The 24,653-nt window shown below is 44.3% G+C and overlaps 2 protein-coding genes, 1 non-coding gene and 1 pseudogene across 7 annotated transcripts in view; 1 reads left to right on the top strand and 3 right to left on the bottom strand.

The window, feature by feature from the left end:
* The window catches only part of KLHDC1 (kelch domain containing 1), a 66,145-nt gene extending 65,238 nt beyond the window's left edge, over positions 1-907 (bottom strand). The window contains exon 1 of one of the 2 annotated variants that reach the window (XM_003831743.4): positions 676-907. In XM_003831743.4, coding sequence (XP_003831791.1) covers positions 676-771 — 96 coding nt within the window. In that variant the 5' untranslated portion in view covers positions 772-907. The remainder of the gene's footprint in view (positions 1-675) is intronic. The other variant, XM_063596195.1, reaches the window with a different exon arrangement.
* A 1,763-nt stretch (positions 908-2,670) lies between these two features.
* The window catches only part of POLE2 (DNA polymerase epsilon 2, accessory subunit), a 47,281-nt gene continuing 25,298 nt past the window's right edge, over positions 2,671-24,653 (top strand). The window contains exons 1-6 of one of the 4 annotated variants that reach the window (XM_034937510.3): positions 2,671-5,492; positions 9,921-10,021; positions 13,775-13,850; positions 19,150-19,227; positions 19,361-19,454; positions 23,970-24,044. In XM_034937510.3, coding sequence (XP_034793401.1) covers positions 5,425-5,492; positions 9,921-10,021; positions 13,775-13,850; positions 19,150-19,227; positions 19,361-19,454; positions 23,970-24,044 — 492 coding nt within the window. In that variant the 5' untranslated portion in view covers positions 2,671-5,424. The remainder of the gene's footprint in view (positions 5,493-9,920; positions 10,022-13,774; positions 13,851-19,149; positions 19,228-19,360; positions 19,455-23,969; positions 24,045-24,653) is intronic. The other 3 variants (XM_008957116.4, XM_034937511.3, XM_003831744.5) reach the window with 3 other exon arrangements.
* On the bottom strand, positions 8,944-9,065 carry LOC112437114 (U6atac minor spliceosomal RNA). The gene has a single exon (XR_003025775.1). It is a non-coding gene; the product is annotated as a U6atac minor spliceosomal RNA (small nuclear RNA).
* Positions 13,858-16,590, bottom strand: LOC129393807 (serine/threonine-protein kinase 16-like; annotated as a pseudogene).

Genomic DNA, 24,653 nt, shown 5'->3' with positions numbered 1-24,653 from the left:
CCTGACCAACATGGGAAACCCTGTCTCTACTAAAAATACAAAATTAGCCAGGCATGATGGCACATGCCGGTAAGCCCAGCTACTAGGGAGGCTGAGGCAAGAGAATCGCTTGAACCCGGGGCGGGGGGCGGAGGTGGCGGTGAGCTGAGATCGTTCCATTGCACTCCAGCCCTGGGCAACAAGAGCGAAACTCCATCTCAAAAAAAAAAAAAAAAGAAAGAAAGAAAAGAAAAGAAATATTTAAATGCTTCAGTGATTTCGATATTTTATTTCGAATCGCGCCGTGGGAATAAGGAAATATATACAAAATGATACAGCACGGCGTCCTCGGGTCCTTCTAGGTCTGCACCAGTATTTAAGGATAATAATTAATCGCGCTGTAACTGCCTTTGCATTGGGCAAACCGGGGTTACTGAATTGCTGGCAAGGAGGGGCGGAGAGTGGTAAGAGGCCCGGAGCCGGGTCTGAGGCTTTAATAGAAGAAGCAACGGCGGGACGACGTCAAGCCCTGGCGCGGCTGTGGGGGCGGCGGCCAGCGGAGGGGCTGGGGGGCTGCAGGCGCCGGGCGCGCCAGGCCTGGGCCGCAGCCTCGGGAGCGGGTGTGGCGGGCGCTGCGTCCGCTCAGGCCGAGGGTCTCCCGGCGCGAGTCTACCCCGTCCCGCCTCTTCCCCTTACCACGTAGCCCCCCCACACGTAGAGGAAGTTTCCGTCCACCACGGCGCAGTGGCCGCTGCGTTCCTCCGCCACACAGAACAGCTGAGAGTCCGCCATTCGCGCCGTCGCTGGCCCGCCGCTTGCCGCACCACAACCCCTGCCCGCCCGGCGGCCTCGCCTCCAGCCCCGACCGCTCCACGCACGAACGGAACGCGGCGAGGGTCGAGATTGGTGGGAAGGCGGAGCCAGTGCGTCTGCAACGTCCCGCGGCTCTCGCTCGGGAAGTCGAGCCAGGGGCGGCGCGGCTGTGGAGGGACGTTCTGGCTCCTCGCAGTGGGCAAGGGGCCTGGGCTTTCCACGTGCAGATTCCTTCTCTCTTGGAATTGTGTTTTGGCAGTACAGCCTCATTTAGTAGTCAGTCTGTAGTCAGATTCCTTGATTATCTCAAAATGTCTTTTCCACAGTTGGTTTGTTCAGCACCGTAATTCGTTGTTAACGCCTCTTAAGACTTTACGTCTGTTTTACTCTAGAATAGCTTCTCTCCCTTCTCTCCTGTGCCATTTGTTTGTTATATGGATTAGTTTTCTTATTTTCCTACAGCCGTACCACCTTCTGGGTTTGGTTCCTCAGTGTCTTTTCTCATTAACTTGTGCATCCTTTCCCCATACTTCTTTTAGGCTGGAAGCTGTATCTAAAAGCTTTATTAGATTCTAGTTCAGATTTTTTTTTGGAAAATACTTCATATTGCATCACATTAGAAGGCACTTAAGTCTGGTGCACTTTAATGATACTTTCTATTATTTTTGACTATACAAATAAACAGAGTATCTGCTCCTTTTCTTACACAAAAGGAAGTATATACAGTGTTCCTTAACTTTCTCTTTTCACTTGACGATCCATATCAGGATACAGCAAGCAGTCTCCTCAGTCCTTTTCATAGCTTCATAGCACTCCACCGATTGGATGTGTCATAGCTTATTCAAACAGATTCTTATTGATGGACATATCGGTTATTTCCAGGTTTTTTTGGCTATCATAAATAATGCTGCGATGAATAACGTTATGCATATGTTATTTTGTATTTGTACAAGCCTATCTTTGGAGTAGAGTTCTAGATGTGGAATTGCTGGGTCAGAGGATAAATGCATATTTAACTTTACAAATGTAACTGGATTGCAGTGGCTCACGCCTCTCATCTAAGCACTTTGGGAGGATGAGGTAGGCGGATCACTTGAGCTCAGGAGTTTGAGACCAGCCTGGCCAACCTGGGCAATCCCGTCTCTACTAAAAATACAAAAATTAGCCGGGCGTGGTGGCGCATGCCTGTAATCCCAGCTACAAAGGCAAGAGAATCGCTTTAACCCGGGAGGTGGAGGTTGCAGTGAACCGAGATCGCGCCACTGCACTCCGGTCTGGGCGACAGAGCAAGGTTCCTTAGAGAGAAAGAGAGAGAGAGAAAGGGAGAGAGAAAGAAAGAAAAAGGAGGAAGGGAGGGAGGGAGGAAGGGAGGAAGGAAGGAAGGAAGAAATTCAAGATAGACAAAAGAGATCTATGATAATAGAAAGCAGAAAAGTGGTCATTTGGGAGTAGGGAGTGGGAGGGGACTGATGGAAAGGAGTACAGGAAGTGTTCTGGAGTGATTAAAATGTTCTGTATCTTGATTGAGGTGGTGGTTACATGGGTGTATACATTTATCAAAATGCATTGAACTGCATACAGATATGTGCATTTTACTTAGTGTAAACTATATGTCAATTATAATTCTCACTCCATCACTTTATTGTTACTAGTAATATTGGTATTGTATTTTTGAAATGGAGCACTTGTCCTCCTGGACTGTAGAGTCTGGTGGAGTCTATAGACCAGCAAACAGACAATTACCATACCGTGCAGTAAGTGTGAAAATAGCAAAAGTCCAGGGCACCTTGGGTGTACAGAGGCCCTTTAACTCAGATTGAGGGAAGACAGGGAAGGTTCCTGAGAGAAAGTAAAGTTTAAGCTAAGAACTGAAAGATGAACGGAAGTTGTTCAGGGAACTTTCATTCGTGAGAGGGAAGAGTCAAGGATATGCCTAGTTTACCAGCTTGGTCACTGGGTGGAAGGTGGGTGGAGCCCTTCGCTAGGTTATTGAACATGGGAGGAGGAACAGGTTTGGGGGAGGGCAGGGCTAATGGTGAGTTCATTTGGAGGCATATTGAGTTGGATTTGAAGTCTAAGAGAGCTAAGGGCTAGAGATAGGGATTTTGGAGTCAATAGCATATAATTGTTCATTTAAGTATTGGGACTTTATGAGCTGGCCAGGTGAAGGAGCCATAGAAGAAGTTGAAAATTGATTAGAGAAAGAGAATTATGATTGGGAACATTTATGGGAAAAGGGGAATTGTGAGGTCAGATTGTGAGAGAAAGCTGGGCAACTGGAATTGATTATTTTCTCTCCAATTTCTTAATATAAAAAATAGCAAACCAAAATAGTTGAAAAAATAGTTCAAAGAGTACCTGTGTATCTTCCACTCCAGGTTAATAATTATTAATACTACCATACTAGCTTTATGTTTGTTGGTATGTGTGTGTCTGTCTTTTTCATTTTGTTGAATTATTTGAGAGTGGGAGTGCCTTATGGAGAAAATACATGTGATAAATAAGCTTCCTTCAGCTATGAGTTATAGGGCTCTTGGCCCTGAGTTCAGTGTTAACGAATCACAATGTAAAGATGTCTTTAAATAAAAACACACATAAAACAAGGTTATATGTTGATCAGTTGATGAAAACATTGTCACCAGAGGCTCACAGGAACCTAATTCTGTACTTCCCCTAGTAGGAATGGTTTAGTATTCAATAATTATTTGTTGGTGGCTACTTATAAAATCTAACTATCACAGGTACAGTAATGAGAATTAACTATATGTCTTTCTATTCGTATTTCCTATCCTTTCTTACATAAAAATTAAAAATTTCTTTGTACTTTTTGTCTTTGAAAAATATTTCACTAAATAAAGAGAACTGTGTTCAAAAATCACTTGTGATGTTATGTTACCAATTTAATATACAATTAGGTGTATTAGTTTTAGTATGCATTCAATTTTAAGCTCACCTTTTTATTTTCTATTTTTTGAATATGTAAAACATGCACATGGATTAAAAGTCTCACTGTAAAGAAAGTTTTCACTTTCATCCCTATCCCCTCACCCCTTTGTAGTTAACCATTTTTGTGGTCTCTGATTTAACCTTCCAGAGTTGTTTTGTTGTTGTTGCTGTTGTTTTGAGACAGAGTCTCACTCTTGTTGCCTAGGCTGGAGTGCAATGGCCCCATCTCGGCTCACCGCAACCTCTGCCTCCTGGGTTCAGACAATTCTCCTGCCTCAGCCTCCCGAGTAGCTGGGATTACAGGCATGCGCCACCATGCCTGGCTAATTTTTTTGTATTTTTGTAGAGACGGGGTTTCTCCATGTTGGTCAGGCTGGTCTCGAACTCCCGACCTCAGATGATCCGCCCACCTCGGCCTCCCAAAGTGCTGGGATTACAGGCGTGAACCACTGCGCCCGGCTTTTTTTGTTTTTGAGACAGAGCCTTGCTTTGTTGCCCAGGCTGGAGTGGTGGCACGATCTCGGCTCACTGCACCCTCCGCCTCGGAGGCTCAAGAGATTCTCCTGCCTCAACCTCCCCAGGAGCTGGGATTACAGGCGCGCGCCACCACGCCTGGCTAATTTTTGTTTTTTTGTTTTTTTGTTTTTTTTTTTTTGGTAGAGACGGGGTTTCACCATGTTGGCCCGGCTGTTCTCGAACTCTTGGCCTCAAGTGATCTGCCAGCATCGGCCTCCCAAAGTTCTGGGATTACAGATGTGAGCCACCGCGCCCGGGCCCAGAGGTTTTTAAAATGCAAAAACAAATACATATACTTTTGTTTCCCTTCCTTCATTAAACTTCGCTTTTTTTAAAAAAAGAAAAAAACCCGTATACGTTGGAGGTCACTTTATATTGGTACTGTGAAATCATCCTCCTGTTTTATAAGCCGCGTGTTTATTATAAGCACTCCACAGGTTAGTCAACTCATTGGAGCAAGCGTTTTGAAGTGTGGCAGATTGACAGTCCACCTGAAATCAGAATAACTGAGTTCAAATCCTGACTACACCACTTAACTCGTCGTTTCATCTTGAGCAAGTCCTTTACCATTTTTGTGTCTCAGTTTTCTCATCTGTAAAATGAGGCTGTTGTGGAAAAGACAGACAGCTCACTGGGCTGTCATGAGCAACACATGAATTCACACATTTAAAGTGCTTATGACAGTGCATGGCACATACGAAGCCCTCAAGTTAAATAAAAATCGGGGTAGGTGGGAGCGATGGAGATTTATAACAGCTTCCGGTAAATGTCGAGGCACAGTATTTCCAGAGCTTGTGCGAAGTAGGGAACCCAACAGCTCTCATGGCCTCGAAAGAAGGGGGATCCTGTGTCCGGGAAGCTCGGCCGCAGTCCTGCAATGTCTAGGGCAGCGGTGAGAGCGCTGTGGCTGGCTCAACGCAGCCCGACACCAGGGAAGACGCTCTGGCCATCAGTTTCCCGGCAGCAAAGGAGCGCGAGGTGGTCTCCACTTTCAGCCTACTCGGTCCGGGGTTGCGAACTGTTAGGTCTGAGCTGCTGCGGCGCAGGCAGCGGAGACCAAGCGGGGATCTTAACAGGGTTGAGCGCGACGCGGGCCAGGGCCGAGGCCGGAGCTGGGCGGGGCGCGCCCGGGAAGGGGCGGAGCTGCGGCGGTGGCGCCAAATCGCAAATATGGCGCCGGAGCGGCTGCGGAGCCGGGCGCTCTCCGCCTTCAAGTTGCGGGGCTTGCTGCTTCGTGGGTGAGTGGGCTCGGGCAGCTTGAAGGGCGAGAGGGAAGAGCTGGGGCCTGTCTGCCTCGTGCGGCAGCGGGACGCACCGCGGCGGCTCCCCGCGCGCCGAGAGGGGGCTTGACCTTAAATGACAGAGTTCTAAGAAGCGGTCGGGCGCGGTGGCTCACGCTTGTAATCCCAGCACTTTGGGAGGTCGAGGCGGGCGGATCACGAGGTCAGCAGATCGAGACCATCCTGGCCAACATGGTGAAACCCCGTCTCTACTAAAAATACAAAAATTAGCTGGGCGTGGTGGCGCGCGCTTGTAGTCCCAGTTAGTTGGGAGGCTGAGGCAGGAGAATCGCTTGAACCCGGGAGGAGGAGGTTGCGGTGAGCCGATATCGTGCCACTCTACTCCATCCTGGCGACAGAGAGAGACTCTATTAAAAAAAAAGTTCTAAGAAGCGAGGTGGATCTTGAGGCTGCCGTGCCTTCTTTGGTTTCCCCGACCCATGCGAGGAGTTTAATGTTTCTTCTAGGCGGGCCGAGGCTCTTCTGCACATGTCAAACTGAGCCCGAGAAGCTGCAACCTATCTATGGCAGCCGGTTATCAACATTGTGACCCGGACAGCTCTCAGGCTCCCGGGAAGGTTGCTGAGACATAAGATGAGAGACCCGAGAAAGCCCACTTGCACGTCTGCAGTTGCCAATTTATGTGAAAGTCAGGTTTCCTGGGCATATCCGTGTTTTTGAGGACCTATAGAACATATGAACCTTTCCAAGATTTCTCTCATTAAATCTGCTCCGTGTTTTAGAGTTCTATATGTACGTGTGTGTGTGTGTGTGTGTGTGTATGTGTATATATGTATTTTTTTTTTTGAGTCATGGTCTCACTCTCGCCCAAGCTGGAGGGCAGTGATGCGAACTTGACTTACTGCAGCCTCAACCTCCTGGGCTGAAGTAGCTGGGACTGCAGTCATGGGCCACCATACCTGGCTGATTTTTTGTTGTTGTATGTTTTTTAGAGACGGGGTCTGGCTATGTTGCCCAGGCTGGTCTTGAACTCCTGAGCTCAAGTAGTCCTCGCTCCGTGGCCTCCCAGAATGCTGGAATTACAGGCGTGAACGACTGCACCTGACCTAGAACACAATATTTTATACATATTGAAATACCTGCTGGATTGGATATACCTCTCTATCAGTTTTTATTGCTTTTGTGTGTGTAGATTTTTGGTTGGTTTTGTGAGTTTTATGGGACTTTTAACTGTGCTTTGGGAGATGCCTTGGGAGAAAATAATGAATTTTGTTCAGTTGGTCCTTGACATTTTGAAAGCATGAGCAACTGATGAATTAACTTTCTTTTCGCTTAGAATTTGACCTAATATTAAGCTTTTGTTCATTAATTATTTCAGTCATAAGTATACTTAAATCTGTTAGCTGCAAAGCACCGTGCTGGGGTAAGGGGGTGCAATAGAGAGCAAGAGCTTTGTAGGGGGCAGATAATGTATTCTATTGCTGCGTGACAAATTACCCCACAATTTAAAGGCTAAAACAGTACACATTATCTCAAATTTTCTGTGGGTTAGGAATTCAGGTGTGGCTTAGTTGAGTCCTCAACTTCAGGGTCTTTTCACAAGGTTGCAGTCAAGATGGATCATCTCAAATGTTGCCCAGACAGCATTCGCTTCAAGCTCATTCAGTTGTTGGCAGGATTCAGTTCCTGATTGCCTGGCAGGCTGTTGGCTGGAGGCTATCCTCAGTCCCTTGCCATGTGTGCCCCCAACATGGCTTCATCAAGAGAGAGAGTCTTCTAGTAACTCTGAGGCAACCTAATCAAGGAGGTGACATCTTGTTATTTTTAAATTTTTCTTTTTACTTTTAAATTTTACTTTCAAAATTATAATACAGTAAGTTATTCTATCCCTTTTGCTATATTCTATTTTTAGAAACAAGTTACTAGGTCCAGCCCACACTTAAGGGCAGGGGATTACATAGGTGTAACTACCAGGAGTAATGGATTATTAGGGGCCATCTTAGAAGTCTGTCTACCATGTATATTAAATGACTATTTTACAGCTATTTAATCTCAATTGTGAAAGGGATTCCAGGAAAGAAGGGCTATGAGAGTGTATGATAAGGTGTATAAACTGCCCTAGAGTCAAGGAAGAACTTCACTGCAGAAGTGGTTTGGGCTGACTTAAAGAATGAGCAGGACTTGGCTGGGCGCAGTGGCTCACGCCTGTAATCCCAGCACTTTGGGAGGCTGAGGTGGGCGGATCACGAGGTCAGGAATTCGAGACCGGCCTGACCAACATGATGAAACCCTGTCTCTACTAAAAATACAAAAAAAAAAAAAAAAACAACCAGCCAGACGTCGTGATGTGCACCTGTAACCCCAGCTACTCAGGAGGCTGAGGCAAGAGAATCACTTGAACCCGGGAGGTGAAGGTTGCAGTGAGCCAAGATTACGCCACTGCACTTCAGCCTGGGTAAGAGAGCGAGACTCCATCTCAAAAAAGAAAGAAAGAAAAAAAAGAAAGAACAGGACCTGACTAGGTGGAGAGAAGAGTGGGAGGAAATGGCCATATAAAGACCCTGAAGCAGGAGAGTGCCAGGAAGGCCAGGGACATGGTATGAGCTTAATGGGATTTGGCAGGGGCAAGATTCTGTATGGCTTTACAGGCTTTGGTCTATGCTAAGAACTGTCCCAAGATGCAACCAAAATGTATATGATTTTAGGGACTCAGTGGTCAAATATTTATGGACCACCTTCAAGTGTATTTAGAACTCTGTGGAAGGATGGCACAGAGTTCTAAGTTACAGTTTTAAAGTTATCTATAATTCAGTCCTCAGTTATCTATAATAAATTTGAGAGATGCAACACCTACACACAAAACAACTAATAAAGCAACCCAATATATAGAACAATTAGTGTTATGGCTATAACAATAATATGTGAAATGTTAAATTGTGTGCTACAAATACAGAATGGCATGTAATTAGCTAATTGTTTAATATTGTAATCAGCAATAATATTGATGTGAGGTATAAAGTTGTGTGCTACAAATACAGAATGGCATGTAGTGGCATATAACTAGTTAATCATGTTCATTCTGATCATTGTTGGGATTTAGGTAAGGAATTAATGTGATTTTATTTTATTTATTTTTTTTTTTTGAGATGGAGTTTCTCTGTCGCCCAGGCTGGAGTGTAGTGGCCCGATCTCCGCTCACTGCAAGCTCCGCCTCTCAGGTTCACTCCGTTCTCCCTCCTCAGCCTCCCTAGTAGCTGGGACTACCGGCGCCGGCCACCATGCCCGGCTAATTTTGTTTTTGTATTTTTAGTAGAGATGGTGTTTCACCGTGGTAGCCAGGATGGTTTCGATCTCCTGACCTCGTGATCTGCCCGTCTTGGCCTCCCAAAGTGCTGGGATTACAGGCGTGAGCCACCGCGTGCCCAGCCATGATTTTTTTTTTTTTTTTTTTAAATGATGGTCAGACTCCATGAAGCAGGTGGCAGTGCCTTACCATATGTGTATTGTCAGGCCCGAGGGCCTCTTCCATCTTTGTCAAGTGGAGTGCCAACCTCTCCTTTCGTATAACACAAATTCATGTGATTTTAATGAGTGTTGCTTCTATGATTATATTACAATGTCATAGTTTTTTAAAGCCTTTTTTTTTTTTTTTTTTGAGACGGAGTCTCGCTCTGTCGCCCAGGCTGGAGTGCAGTGGCGCGATCTCGGCTTACTGCAAGCTCTGCCTCCCGGGTTCACGCCATTCTCCTGCCTCAGTCTCCCGAGTATCTGGGACTACAGGCGCCCGCCACCATGCCCGGCTAAATTTTTTGTGTTTTTAGTAGAGACGGGGTTTCATCGTGTGTTAGCCAGAATGGTCTTGATCTCCTGACCTCATGATCCGCCCGCCTCGGCCTCCCAAAATGCTGGGATTACAGGCTGAGCCACCGCGCACAGCCAAGCCTATTTTTTTTCTTATTTTACAATTGAAAACAGTGATTATTGGAATTTACTTTGAACAAGTGCATTATCAAATTAAATATATGAGTGTCTTATGTTCAGGATATGGTGCTTGACATTGAAACAGATGGACTCTTGCCTTAAATGTAGGGTAGTAAGTAATAAAAGGCTAATGTAATATATCAGATCTAAGGTATATGTAAATGTGATTTTTAACAATTTCAGAAGAAAGGGGAGATTGCAGCAGTTAGAGCTGGTCTAGGAAGGCTTCTTAGAGGAAGGATGTGATTTGAGGCTTTATGTTAGCAAGGCATAGGAGGATGATTTTGTTCAGAAAGCACAGGAAAGATAAAGTGCTACTTGAAGAGAGCAGTTAGTGGTTCTTCCTTTCAATGCCAGATTGATGAGTGTTTGCTGCTTTTTGGCAGAAAACTTTTAGCCTTTAATTACTAATGACCTGCCTCATTTTTCCTTTCCTTTTCTTAGTGAAGCTATTAAGTACCTCACAGAAGCTCTTCAGTCTATCAGTGAATTAGAGCTTGAAGATAAACTGGAAAAGATAATTGATGCAGTTGAGAAGCAACCCTGTAAGTAATATTTTCTGATAACTCCTAAATTGTTAATATAGTTCTGCATCTTCTGTTAGATGTATAGATTTAAATTGAAGTTGAGGCTTCACTATTAAGATGTCCCAGTGTTATAAGATGTATGCATGGTAGCATTTCTTCCCAAGGGGTAATACCTTTAGTTTATTTTAATTTTTTTTTCTTTCTTTTTTGGGATGGAGTCTCGCTCTGTTGCCCAGGCTGGAGTGCAATGGCGCTATCTTGGCTCACTGCAACCCCCACCTCCCGGGTTCAAGCAATTTTCTTGTCTCAGCCTCACGAGTAGGTGGGATTACAGGCACACACCTCCATGTCAGGCTAATTTTTTGTATTTTAGTAGAGATGGGGTTTCACTGTGTTGCTCAGCCTGGTCTCAAACTCCTGGGCTCACGCAGTCCACCTGCCTCGGCCTCCCAAAGTGCTAGGATTACAGGCGGGAGCCACCACGCCCGGTCTTCTTTTTTATTTTAACTGTTGATGACATCCAAACCTTTAGTTTAGTTGGAACCTCAGGATGATCCCCAAGGGCCCTTTTATAGTTCCTTTCCCCCAGTGGAGGTGTCACCACCATGTTTCCTGCACTTGGCCTCTGATTTTGATCTGGTCCTTTATGGTCACTTTGTCTCTCCTAGTGGCTATTACCATGTCTTATTTAAGTCATTAACTCCTAAATGTTTGGGAGGAAAAAAAGAAGAGTAAAGTAAGCAGAGCTGCCATCTCTTCTTGATTTCTTCAGGGATTTTTTTTTTTTTAATAGAATGGCTATTCATTTTAACTTAATTTTATAAGTCTAAGTTAAAGGGCAGAGACAGTAACTTTTCAATAAAAAGCAATTCTACTAATGCACTGATAATGAATACACTAAACAGAGTTGGAAAGCATTTTACTGAAAGCAAACTGTAGAAAATAGACTTTTTTTTTTTTTCCTGAGAAGGAGTCTTGCACTGTCGCCCAGGCTGGAATGCAGTGGTGCTATTTCGGCTCACTGCATCCTCCGCCTCCTGGGTTCAAACGATTCTCCTGCCTCAGCCTCCCGAGTAGCTGGGATTACAGGTGTGCGCCACCATGCCTGGCTAATTTTTGTATTTTTAGTGGAGACGAGGTTTCACCATGTTGGCCAGGCTGGTCTCGAACCGCCAACTTCAGGTGATCGCCCACCTCGGCCTCCCAAAGTGCTGGGATTACAGGCGTGAGCCACTGTGCCTGGTGAAAATAGACATTGATACAAAATTATATAACGCTTGTGATAAGGATAAGTGGGGCCAGGCATGGTGGCTAACACCTGTAATCCCAGCACTTTGGGAGGCCGAGGCTGGTGGGAACGCCTGAGTTCAGGAGTTCAAGGTCAGCCTGGACAACATGGCAAACCCTGTCTCTACTAAATATACAAAAATTAGCCAGGCATGGTGGCAGGCGCTGGTAATCCCAGCTCCTTGGGAGGCTGAGGCAGGAGAATCGCTTGAACCTGGGAGGCAGAGGTTGCAGTGAGCTGAGATTATGCCACTGCACTCCAGACTGGGTGACAGAGTGAGATTCCATCTCAAAAAAAAAAAAAAAAAAAGAATAAGTGGATTTCAAGAAAAGCACATTCTATAAAAGATGGTCATTTTTTTCTTGAGTATACCAAAGTTATGAAACATAAGGTGACCCAGGAAGGTAGAGGTTTGGGAACTCCTTCAAGGCATTTCCTTTCTATACACTGCTTCCCTCCTCTCCCTTTTTTTTTTTTTTTTTTTTTTTTGGTGAGAGGGGGACAGAGTCTCACTCTGTTGCCTAGGCTGGAGTGCAATGGCGCCATCTCGGTTCACTGCAACCTCTGCCTCCCGGGTTCAAGCGATTCTTCTGTCCCAGCCTCCTGAGTAGCTGGGACTACAGGTGCGTGCCACCACACCAGGCTAATTTTTATATTTTTGGTAGAGACAGGGTTTCACCATATTGGTCAGGCTGGTGTTGAACTCCTGACCTCAGGTAATCCACCCACCTTGGCCTCCCAAAGTGCTGGGATTACGGGCGTGAGCCACCACACCTGGCCCCTCCTCTCTTTCTTCATGTTCTTTTTTGGAAATTCACATCTGTTGAAACATGCCCAAAGAAGCTAGAATGGGGCCACCAATACATGAACTAAACCTCTGTTCCACTGTTTTATGATTTGCAGTCCATTTCAGCCATACACTTCGGGGAGTTTTCTGAGACACCTCTCTATTCAACCTGTCAGTAAAACTGTATCAGCATGTTTCCTCTTGCTACTGCCACACTGCCATAGGGATTCAGGGACCTTTTTGTTAAATACTTAATACCACAAGCATGGGACTGGAAAGAAGAAATGCTCTTCCCCTTGGAAAAAAAGTCTGATATTTATAGCACCCTGAGGATAGAAGTGGGTATGGCTCACTGTCCACTTTATCTTAGCCAAAAGGCTGAGAAGTGCCGAGTTCACTCTTAATGTTATATAGATGCTAGTCACTTCAATTATATAGGAAGAAACATACTCCGTGATACAGGATAAATGGTTATTATATCTCATTTTCATTCCTAAAGGCAGAATTTTACCTATACCTTTGCTTAAAAAATTCCTTTACAGTTGAACATTTAGAAAATGATACTTGTCTCATGCCTGTAATCCCAGCATTGTGGGAGGCTGAGGCGGGCGGATCACGAGGTCAGGAGATCGAGACCATCCTGGCTAACACAGTGAAACCCCGTCTCTACTAAAAATACAAAAAATTAGCTGACAGAGCGAGACTCCGTCTCAAAAAAAAAAAAAAAAGAAAATGATACTTGTCCCTGTGTACATTGATTTAAGATGGCACATGGTATTTTGCTTGACAACATATCAAAGTGATTAAAAGAGCCCCCACTGGAATCAGTCCTGGGTTTTTGTTGCTCTCTATCTCTTCTAGTTTTTGGGCAAAATTTTCAGCCTCTTAAAGTTGTATTTTCCCTATCTATAAGATATGGGCATCTTAACATCGGTCTTACAGGACATCTACCCAGTGGAATAATACTTGTAAATAAAGTACTGAGGATGGTGCCACACATTTACTCAATGCTTAATAAGTGGTAGCTGCTATTGTTACTATCATGCTCATTGAAACTGAGCAGTTATGATGATAAAGTTATACTAATGTAACCTTATTAAAACTGGGAGCTTAGGGAATTTTTTTTTTTTTTTTTTTTTTTTTTGAGATAGTATCTCACTCTGTGTGGCCCAGGCTGGAGTGCCAGTGGCATGATCACAGCTCACTGCAGCCTCCACCTCCCTGGGCTCAGGTGATCCTCCCATCTTGGCCTCCTGAGTATCTGGGACTACAGGCATGTGCCACCACCCCCAGCTAAATTTTATATTTTTTGTAGAGAAGGGGTTTCACCACGTTGTCTGGGCTCGTCTCAAACTCCTGGGCTCGAGGCATCCTCCTGCCTTGGCCTCCCAAAGTGTTAGGATTATAGGTGTGAGCCACCGACCCTAGCTCAGAAATGTTCTTATAACTAAACAGGGTTTAGAAAATTAAGGCATTTGACTGTATATTAAGGTATTGTAACTTTGAGTGTGGAAAATGAAGGTATTTGAGATAAGGCTTTTGTTATTGTTCTGACCTAACACTTTTTTTCTCCAAAAACTGTATAATGAGAATCTCAGTATTAATATTTGCAAATTATTTTTGGGAAAAGAGCTGTCTGTGGAAAGAACTAATTTTTTTTTGTTTTTAAATTTTGACTTTGAAATTCTCTTTTCAGTGTCATCAAACATGATTGAACGATCTGTGGTGGAAGCAGCAGTCCAGGAATGCAGTCAGTCTGTTGATGAAACTATGTATGTGGGTACAGTTAACTTTTTTCCTCCTTGGAGGTGTTATTGAGCACTTATTTTTAATTATTGTCTTGGAAAATTATTAGTGATCAACGTTTCTACAGTGATTACTGTTGTTATTTCTGTGTGTCTTTTTAAATAATGGCTTTCTTTGCAAACCTCATTATTAAATGACTCATCTTTACTGGTTTTTCCTGGGATTTGAGGTTACAGTGTTGCTTGTACCATTCATTACTAACTTTTGCTGCCTACCCAACCGGTTGATCTGACTTTTTATTCTGTATGCTACAAATGAGTTGAATTGAAATGAATATTCAGAAGTATAATTTACTTTGCTCTTAGGAAAGTACCATGTCCAGAGAAGTTCAGCAACTTTACTTGGTCACATGGTGAATGGCAAATGAGGGTAGGACCTCAGTTTTGTGACTCCACTATGTCATGTTTTTAGGTTTAAGAATTTATATGGCAGTAATTCTTCCGGGTTTTATTTCTCTGAATATCCCTCTTTCCTCTTGATATGATACTTCTATACAAATTGATGGCATTTAACTGGAAGGAAAACACTGGGGAAAATGGGCTGAGAGACAGTTTTAACATTGCCACTTCTTTCCTATTTGGGGCAATGGAGATGATTGAAAGGAGTCATTATCTTTATTTTAGTCAGAAGTTATAATCTTCTCCCTGTCAGAACTTATAACTGCTAAAAAAAAAATAGAGAAATTGAGGATTTTTAATTTTACCCTTGCAAACTCATTTAAAATACTATAGTGTGACCAGATGCAGTGGCTTATGCCTGTAATCCCAGCACTTTGGGAGGCCAAGGTGGCTGGATCACTTGAGGTCAGGAGTTCAAGACCAGCCTGGCCAACATGGTGAAACCCCATCTCTACTAAAAATACAAAAATTAGCTGGGCGGTAGTGGGGCGCACCTGTAATCCCAGCTACTTGGGAGGCTGAGACAGGAGAATTGCTTGAGCCTGCGAGGTGGTGGTTACAGTGAGCTGAGATCATACCACTGCACTCTAGTCTGGGTGACAGAGTGAGACTCTGTCTCAAAAAAAATACATAAAATAAATACTGGAGTATAATGAATGTTCCTAAAGCCATCAATAGAAATTCAAAATGATTGTACTAAAGTTTGATTATTATCCTAAAATAGACGTTACTCGTTGTTTACCCTAAAGTTACGTGTTATTTATTTATTATTTTCCCCCACACCAATCTGCATTCACTTTATTCTTCTGTTTATACATTCTCTTGCTCCCATATTTGGAGGCAGAACGTAATATGAGCTCAACAGTCCTGCACAGAGCCATGTACCATATCCCATCAGTTTTCCTTTTCCCAACCCCTATTCCACCCCCACTCAGTAAAGCCGCTTGTCCAGGTGTTGCTCTTGGGGGTAAGAAAGCAGAAAAGCAGGCTGGGCGCAGTGGCTCATGCCCGTAATCCCAGCACTTTGGGAGGCCGAGGTGGGCAGATCACCTGAGGTCAGGAGTTTGAGACCAGCCTGGCCAACATACAGCGAAACCCCGTCTCTACTAAAAAATACAAAAATTAGCTGGGCATGGTGGTGCATGCCTGTAGTCCCAGCTATTTGGGAAGCTGAGGCAGGAGAATCGCTTGAACCCGGGAGGCGGAGGTTGCAGTGAGCCAAGATCGTGCCACTCTGCTCCAGCCTGGACAACAGAATGAGACTTGTCTCTCAAAAAAAAAAAAAAAATAAATAAATAAAATAAAATAAAGAAAGAATGGGTAGAGATTCCAGTGAGTGATGGGAGCCTCTTTCCAAGGCACAAGGGGCCACCTTCTCAATATGGCCACTGCTTTGTTCAGATTTGGGCAGTGTGCTGGCCAGGAGCTGGGGGCTGCAGTACCTCCAGCTGACTGAGGAGGCAAGCATTGTGAGGGTGCTGCTGCAGGTCCACAGTCATCATTGAGGCCAGGAGCTGCCACACTCCTGAAGAATGCATGGGGCTTTGTGGGATGCTGAGTTGGTTCTGCACAGCAAGGGCCACACTGTCACGTTTCTTGAACACCATTTCGTAAGGGCCTTCCCCAAACATTGTGGCATATATCACACAGCCCATGGACCAGACATCAGTCTGTTCATCAATGACACAGTGACTGCTCAGGGAAGAGCTCTAGGGCTCAGTAGGAGATGGTGCACTGCTGGGTCGCCTAGTCCGGCAGGGTCAGGGCCTGGTGGGAGCCCTTCATGTGAGGCATGCTTGATTCATGGCATCCAAGTGTATTAAAACTGGCTGCCCCTCGTCTCCAAGCAAGATAGTGGTGGGCTTCAGGTCCCTGTGGGCCTAACCCTTGGCATGAATGGCCTCAAGCCGCTGTAGATACCCAGCAGGAGCTGAAGGATTTGATCCTAAGTCAGGAAGTTGCCATCGTCCTTCGGCCTTTCTCTCCATTCCACAGTATATCTCTCTTAAAGAACGGAAGCAGCAGCTGGGCCTCATGCTTAGCACCCTACTCCCTCAGACAGTAAGCCGTGAGGTAAAGGATGTTGGGGTGATTGAAGAGGTGATGCATGTTCGCTTCTTGGCTGGGCCTCCTCCCAGTCCTGCTGCTCGTGACACAGGATTCGCTTCAGGGCGTAGAAGTGTCCATCCTGTAACCCCTCCACTAGGTCCACATGGCTGAACCCACTCTCCCCCAGGTTCTGGATGAAGAAATAGCTATTGTCAATGATGACATTTCCCTAAGAGCAGGCACACAGTGCATGGCCCATGATGTCTCAGTCATCCTCCTCAAGGACTGTCTGAGTCTGCCAAAGTGCTCGTCCAGGATGAGTGGGCTCTTCCAGGCAATACACTAAGCGCCCAGGGATCATGATTCTCATCTAGAGTAAACAGGTCCTGGTGATGCCAGTTCAGCAAGGGTGGGGTCAGGTGCCTTAAAGCCTCAGGGCACATAGCAACGACCAGGCTGCTTCCTCCAACCCCAGCCCACCTTTGGGCAGCTCCTGCTCCCACACCTGTCAGGCCTCAAAGGCAGGGCACAGGGTAGTTTCAGAGGAGGTGCGTGGCTCAGGCCCATCCCTGGCCTCAGTGCGCAGTGCCTGGGTCGGCCAGCCCGTACTCCTCACTGACCTGGCTCGGCTATTTCTGTCAGGCTGTTTATATGTTATAGCCAGCCTACATGGAGGTCCAGTGGGGACTGAATGGTAAAGGATTTTTGTACCTTCAATTGTCAGAGAGTCATTATATCATACCACAATAGAGGCTCTTGTTCTCATAGATGAAGAGATGGCATGAGAAGTTCAATAACTTACTCAGACTGATCCACCAGAAAATAGTGGAGCAGTGTCTGGAGTCTAGGTTTTCCTCAAGTTCAGTGATTCTCAGCCACTCTATACTTGTTACCTCTAGGGTAGCATGAATCTTTTTTGATCATTTTCAATTTGGGAGATAAACATGTAATTTTAGGAAAGATTTTTAGGTTGGGATATTTATACAATAGTGCTGTGGAAATTTTTAACTTCTTTTAAACATGGTTATATTATTAAAAGTATCTGAAATTAAATAATTTTTTTTTGGTTTTCCATCTCTAACACTATATATATATTGTATAAGTCTGAAAGATATGGCCAGAATTGGAGGGGGAGCTCTTTTTCCATTGTATAACTTTTCCTGGGACACTTCTGCATAACATTTTAGATTTGGCAGGGCGCGGTGGCTCAGGCCTGTAATCCCAGCACTTTGGGAGGCCAAGGCAGGCAGATCATGAGGTCAGGAGTTTGAGACCAGCCTGGCCAACACAGTGAAAACCCGTCTCTACTAAAAATACAAAAATTAGCTGGGCGTGGTGGAGGGTGCCTGTAATCCCAGCTACTTGGGAGGCTGAGGCAGGAGAATCACTTGAACCCAGGAGGCAGAGGTTGCAGTGAGCTGAGATCATGCCACTGCACTCCAGCCTGGGCGACAGAACTAGACTCCATCTCAGACAAACAACAAACAAAAAACATTTTAGATTTTTAAATTGTTGGGGTTGGGCATGGTGGCTCATGCCTGTAATCCCAGCAGTTTGGGAGGCTGAGGCAGGCGGATCACTTGAGGTCAGGAGTTTGAGACCAGCCTGGCCAATATGGCAAAACCCTGTCTCTACTAAAAATACAAAAATTAGCTGGGTGTGGTGGCACATGCCTGTAATCCCAGCTACTTGAGAGGCGGGAGAATCGCTTGAGGCCGGGAGGAAGAGGTTGCAGTGAGCCAAGATCACACCCCAGCCTGGGCATCAGAGTGAGACTGTCTCAAAAAACAAAACAAAAACAAAAAAAATAAAAATTGTTGGAACTTAATCATATCCTTTAATAATACTGTAGCTCATGGCCGGGCGCAGTGGCTCATGCCTGTAATCCCTGCACTTTGGGAGGCTGAGGTGGGTGGATCACCTGAGGTTGGGAGTTAGTGACCAGCCTGACCAACATAAAGAAACCCCGTCTTTGTTAAAAATACAAAATTAGCTGGGCGTGGTGGTGCATGCCTGTAATCCCACCTACTCGGGAGGCTGAGGCAGGAGAATCTCTTGAACCCTGGAGGCGGAGGTTGTGGTGAGCCACGATCGAGCCATTGCACTCCAGCCTGGGCAACAAGAGCGAAACTCTGTCTCAAAAAAAAAAAAAAAAAATACTGTAGCTCATAAGAGTAGTACATATAGGGAGAGATTTCTTTAAGATGTGACTATTGTTTATATAATTCTTCTTTTTCAACAGATGAAATTCTTAACTGGAAATTAACTTGATTAATTTTTTTCTTGAGAGTTTTGGCAATGCTTTCTTGTCCCTTGAGATGAAAATGCACAAGCTAAACATTTTACACCCATTGTATTTTTGACACTATAAGAAATTATGGGCTGGGCATGGTGGCTCACATCTGTAATCCCAGTACTTTGGGAGGCCGAGGTGAGTGGATTTCCTGAGGTCGGGAGTTTGAGATCAGCCTGACCAACACGGAGAAACCCCATCTCTACTAAAAATACAAAATTAACTGGACGTGGTGGTGCATGCCTGTGATCCCAGCTACTTGGGAGGCTGAGGCAGGAGAATCGCTTGAACCCAGGAGGCGGAGCTTGCAGTGAGCTGATGTCCCACCATTGCACTCTAGCCTGGGCAACAATAGCGAAACTCTGTCTTAAAAAAGAAAAAGAAAAAGAAAAAGAAATTGTGTGCCTGGCCTGAGAAAATGTGAAAAGTGTGTTATTACAAAGACTTATAATGCAGGTTATCATGTTCACCTAGAGTACTTATGTTTTAGTAATTCAGGTCTGTATTTTGTGGGATGTTTTTCAGAGAGCACGTTTTCAATATCATAGGAGCATTTGATATTCCACGCTTTGTGTACAATTCAGAAAGAAAAAAATTTCTTCCGTAAGTATGTCATCCACTGATTTTAAATTAATTTCAAATGTACTTTTTTTTTCAGAAGGTATAGTCTCTTGCTTCACTTTTGGCTCACCTTTGTGTATTATGATAGTCAAAAATAGGCATTCTCTTTTTCTAGTCTGTTAATGACCAACCACCCTGCACCAAATTTATTTGGAACAGCAAGAGATAAAGCAGAGATGTTTCGTGAGCGATATACCATTTTGCACCAGGTAAGTTTGGTAGGGGGCGGAGGGGAGGATACTGGGTAAAATGAGAGAAAAGGAGACTGTTTCAGTTTAGGGAAATCTCAGGGATATTTAAAGAATGGAATTTTGTGGTCCAAAGTTGGTCATTCAATAAACTGTTATTAAGATTTCTGTGATTGAGACCGTGTAGAAGATACAGAGATGAAAAAGCTATTTTCCCCTTAACAACAATGATGATGGTAAAAATAGTAGTTACTATTTAATACATGATATGCCAGGTAGCACTTAACATACATTATTTACCTCATTTAATCCTCATAATACTAATAATGTGTAAATGCTATTATTATCCCCATTTTACGGATGAAGAAACTGAGGCTTAAAGAAGTTTAGTAATTTGCCCATAGATCGTATATAGTAAGACAGGATTTTAATCCAGCCTGACTCTAAAGCCCAACCATTGCCTACTATACTTTACTACTTTCAAGTAGCTTACAGTCTATGAAGTTATAGACATTTGTGCAATACATAAAGTAGAATTTTATATGTGCTATAAAAGAGATGCAAACAATGTATTCAATAGAAAAATCAGGAAAGGCTTCAAGGAAATGATGGCATTTGGCATGGACCTAGATTGCCTTAATCTTGTGGAAATGGGGAAAAGGTGGCGATTGTGAAGAAAGGTACAGCAAAAAATGGACTCTTTGCAGGAAATGATGAGAAAATCAGGAGTAGTGTGGGATCAGTTTGGAAAGGCAAGTGGGAGCCAAATTGTAGGAGCACTTTGGATGCCACCCTTGGGAGTTGGGACTGTTCTCCTTGTGTGAGGTGCTTTGGAATACCAGAGAAACTCGGTCGCAGCCAGGTTTTTTGAGTGCTTCCTCCACCAGCAGATATAGGGATGACTTGGAGTGTGAGAGAAGTCTTCTAGGAGTCTGTGGTATTAGTCTTGGCATAAATGATAGCCTGGATGAAGGAAGTGGCAAGGGGTGTAGAATGAGGGCATCACACTCAAGCAGCAGAAACTATAACACATGGTGACTGTCTGGATGTGAAGGAGAAGGGAGCGGGTGAAGAATCAGAGATGAGTAAGGCCTAGAGTCTGAGAGAGTAGAATATAGAATAATACATTAAACAGGAAAAAGAGAATGTTTGTAGAAGGTGATAGCAGGTTCTGTTTTAAGCATTTGAGTTAAGATTGCCAGGAGAGTATCAAGTGAAGTGTACATCTGGAGCTATGGAAAGAGAGTTGGTAGCAAGAGAGAGATTTGGGAGCATCTGCATAGAGTAAAAAATGGAACTGCAAGGATGAGACCTTGGGACAAAGAGAAGTGATAAAAAGACAAGAGGGAGGCTAGGCGCAGTGGCTCACGCCTGTAATCCCAGCACTTTGGGAGGCCGAGGTGGGTGGATCACCTGAGGTCAGGATTTCGAGACCAGCCTGACCAACATGGAGAAACCCTGTCTCTACTAAAAATACAAAAGTAGTCAGGCATGGTGGCACATGCTCGTAATCCCAGCTACTTGGGAGGCTGAGGCAGGAGAATCGCTTGAACCTGGGAGGCGGAGGTTATGGTGAGCCAAGATGGCGCCATTGCACTCCAGCCTGGGCAACAAGAGCGAAACTCCGTCTCAAAAAAAAAAAAAAAAAGAGGGGAGAGGATAGAACTTGGGGGCCAGGTGAGGATGGTGTTATATGGCAGAAGCACAAGAAGGCTTCAAGGAGGAGCAGATGGTCAGCGGTAGGTTAAATAAAGGTTGAAAAGAATGATCTTGAGGAACCAGCATCCTCTGCTGCTTCCATTGCCGACATAGTGTTGCTAGGTTAATCTGCCCAAAGTATAGCTCTGACCACCTCATGGGTTTTGCACAGAAGTCTTTCAAGGAAATTCACTGCCTATTGAATTAAATGCAGATTATCCTTAATATGTAAGATCTTCTCTCACACATAATTGGCCTAATCTCTACTTTTCCTGTAGTCATAATCTGGGCTGGAGCCAAAACTGAAATATGGAATTATTGTTTCTGTTTCTTTCACTACTTCTGTGACTTTGTTTATCCTGTTGACTGCTCTTCCCTCTTATCTCCACTGTTGAAACCGTCCTATTTTGGAAGGCTTTTCTCAGATTCCTCCTTTCTGGAGCCCGTCTTGATCTTCAGTTGGATGCAATCTTTTTCTTTTTTATTTATTTTATTTTTGATATAGAGTCTTGCTCTGTCGCCTAGGCTAGAGTGCAGTGGTGCAAACTTGGCTCACTGTAACCTCTGCCTCCTGGGTTCAAGTGATTCTTCTTCCTCAGACTCCCAAGTAGCTGGGATTATAGGCACATACCACCACACCCAGTTAACTTTTTTATTTTAGTAGAGACAGGGTTTCACCATGTTGGCCAGGCTGGTCTCGAACTCCTGACCTCAAGTGATCTGCCCACCTCAGCCTCCCAAAGTGCTGGGATTACAGGCATGAGCCACCATGCCCAGCTGAATCTCTTTCTGCTTGAACCCAGTAGTACGTCTTTTTTTTTTTTTTTTTTTTCTGAGGCAGAGTCTTACTCTGTTGCCCAGGCTTGAGTGCAGTGGCGCAATCCCGGCTCACTGCAACTTCCGCCTCCTGGGTTCAAGCGATTCTCCTGCCTCAGCCTCCCGAGTAGCTGGGACTATAGGCATGTGCCAAAGCGCCTGGCTAATTTTTTGTATTTTTAGTAGAGACGGGTTTCACTGTGTTAGCCAGAATGGTCTCCATCTCCTGACCTCGTGATCCACCCGCCTCGGCCTCCCAAAGTGTTAGGATCACAAGCGTGAGCCACTGTGCCCAGCTCAGTAGTACGTCTTTTATGTCACTGACTGGACTTGGCCCTGCCTTGCATTTGAGGTGCTTATCCCTGTGATCAGACTGTGGATTCGTTGTTTATCTCCTGTGCCACATTTGGCACTGTCCTTTATACAGAGAAGGTGCTCAGTAAACACCACATTTCTTTTTTCTTAAGTATGTTTTGAAGTCTACTCTGTTATGGTGGGTGTGCCACTTATCCCTTCTGAGCCTCGTTTATTCATCTGTGAAATAAACAGGTTGAAGTTCAGTCCATCCATATTTTCATTGCAATTATCTTCCAGAAAATGAATCTGATGTTATCATTATCCTACTTCAAAATCTTTGTTTCTCATTGTCTATAGGACAAACTTCTTGGCTGGGCATACAAAGTTTGTATTGTCAGGGCTTTTTGAGTTGGAGGTTACAGAAACTCAAATAGATTAAAACTGAAAAAGGAATATATTGGCTTAGCTTGTATTATGAAGTCTAGAAGTCCACCAGTTTCAAGCCTGGCTGGATTCAGGTGCTCACACAATATCAGGAGGCATCTGTCTCTTTCCATGTCCCAGCTCTTTTAAAAAATTGATTTTACTTTCAAATAGGTTCTCCCTATAAAGTGACAAAGATCTCCAGTAGTAGCCTTAGCAACTCTTGGAAAGAGAGTTCCTCTTTTCTAATAGCTCTAGCAAAAGTCTTGAATCTGTCACTTTTGAGCCTACCTTGAAGCACTTGCTCATCCTTGAACCAATCACTGGCCAAAGGATGGAGTACTTTCATTTTCTAGACCTTGAATTCCTATCTATAGAAGGGGGAAGGGGTATCAATCCTACCTAAACTATATGGACTGAGAGTTGGGGAGGGAAGTATCTCCACATGGATCTTATTAATCTCTGGCCTTGTCTCATGTTCTACCTTGTGCACCGCATAATTCAACTGTATTAAACTTTGCGTAGCTTCCTAAATACTCTAACTCTTATAATTTCTCTGCCTGAAATGTCTTTTTTTTTTTTTTTTTGAGACACAGTTTCGCTCTTGTTGCCCAGGCTGGAGTGCAGTGGCACGATCTTAGCTCACTGCAACCTCTGCCTCCTGGATTCAAGCAATTCTCCTGCCTCAGCCTCCTGAGTAGCTGGGATTACAGGCACCTGCCACCACACCCAGCTAATTTTTGTATTTTTGGTAGAGACGTGGTTTCACTATGTTGGCCAGGCTGGTCTCGAACTCCTGACCTCAGGTGATCCGCCCTCCTCGACCTCCCAAAGTGCTGGGATTACAGGTGTGAGCCACCGCGCCTGGCCCTGAAATGTCTTATCTTAGACTCCTTTTGTTTCTTACTACCCAAATCTTATTTATCATCTGGGCTGTTGTTCAGTGGCCCCTTTGGCCTGGGGTACAGTCAGCCCTCACAGAACTTTGTTGTGTGGTGGCACTTCTCTTTCACTAGCCCCAGTGCTCTCAGGGTGACACTTGGTTGTTCTTCATATCCTCAGCCTACAATGTGCTGCTGCCATACACACAATAGACCTTTAAAATTTTTACGTTTTTTTTTTTAATTTTAAAACTTACATTACTAGATATTTGTATGTTAAATTATGTGGGTTTTCAAATTTGTGGAGAATAATTAATAGTGACATTAGTTTAAGGACAGTGTTTCATCAGGGCACTATTTTAATGAATCTTATATTTAAATGTCTGTTTCAGGAATTCATGTGAATCTTTCTTTTTTATAGAGGACCCACAGGCATGAATTATTTACTCCTCCGGTGATAGGTTCTCACCCTGATGAAAGCGGAAGCAAATTCCAGGTTAGAACATTATCCTAGTTCTGTAGGGGGTATAAGTGTATAAGTTTAATATTTGTTGCTTAATTCTAATTCATTGAATTTTAAATGAAAATAAACTATTGGTAACTGTTTAGCTAACTGGACGGGCTGCATGCCCACTTTTGATACAGTCCATTCCTAGAGTCCTGTGTCCCACAAATCTCTAACAGAAGCTACTGCTTCCTTTGAGAAGGCCCTGATATGATGCTAGCCCCAGATACGCTCTGGCCTCCAAGGTAGATTCCTAGCTCATTTGGATACTACACTGGCTTTCTGATAACTTTTCAACATTTCTTTTCTTGCCCTCACTCATCCCTTAGTGACCATAACACTAAGGAACTCAAATGCTGGTTCCTTGCCCAACTCATCCCTCAGTGACCACCACACACAGTTATTGAACTAGAATGTGTTATATTGGTTGAAGTGAAAACTTAAGGTACTAAGGAAACAACATTTATAGAATGAATGAGAGAACACAAATGGGTCCCACAACCTGGCCAACATAGCAAGACCTCATCTTTATAAACAATAAAAAACATTAGCCAGGCGTGATGTTGTGCACCTGTGGTCCCAGCTACTGGAGAGGCTGAG

The sequence above is a fragment of the Pan paniscus genome, chromosome 15 (assembly GCF_029289425.2).
Source record: "Pan paniscus chromosome 15, NHGRI_mPanPan1-v2.0_pri, whole genome shotgun sequence".
NCBI lineage: Eukaryota > Metazoa > Chordata > Mammalia > Primates > Hominidae > Pan > Pan paniscus.
Note: the sequence above shows the minus strand (reverse complement) of the source record. Positions and strands in the feature narration are given on the sequence as shown.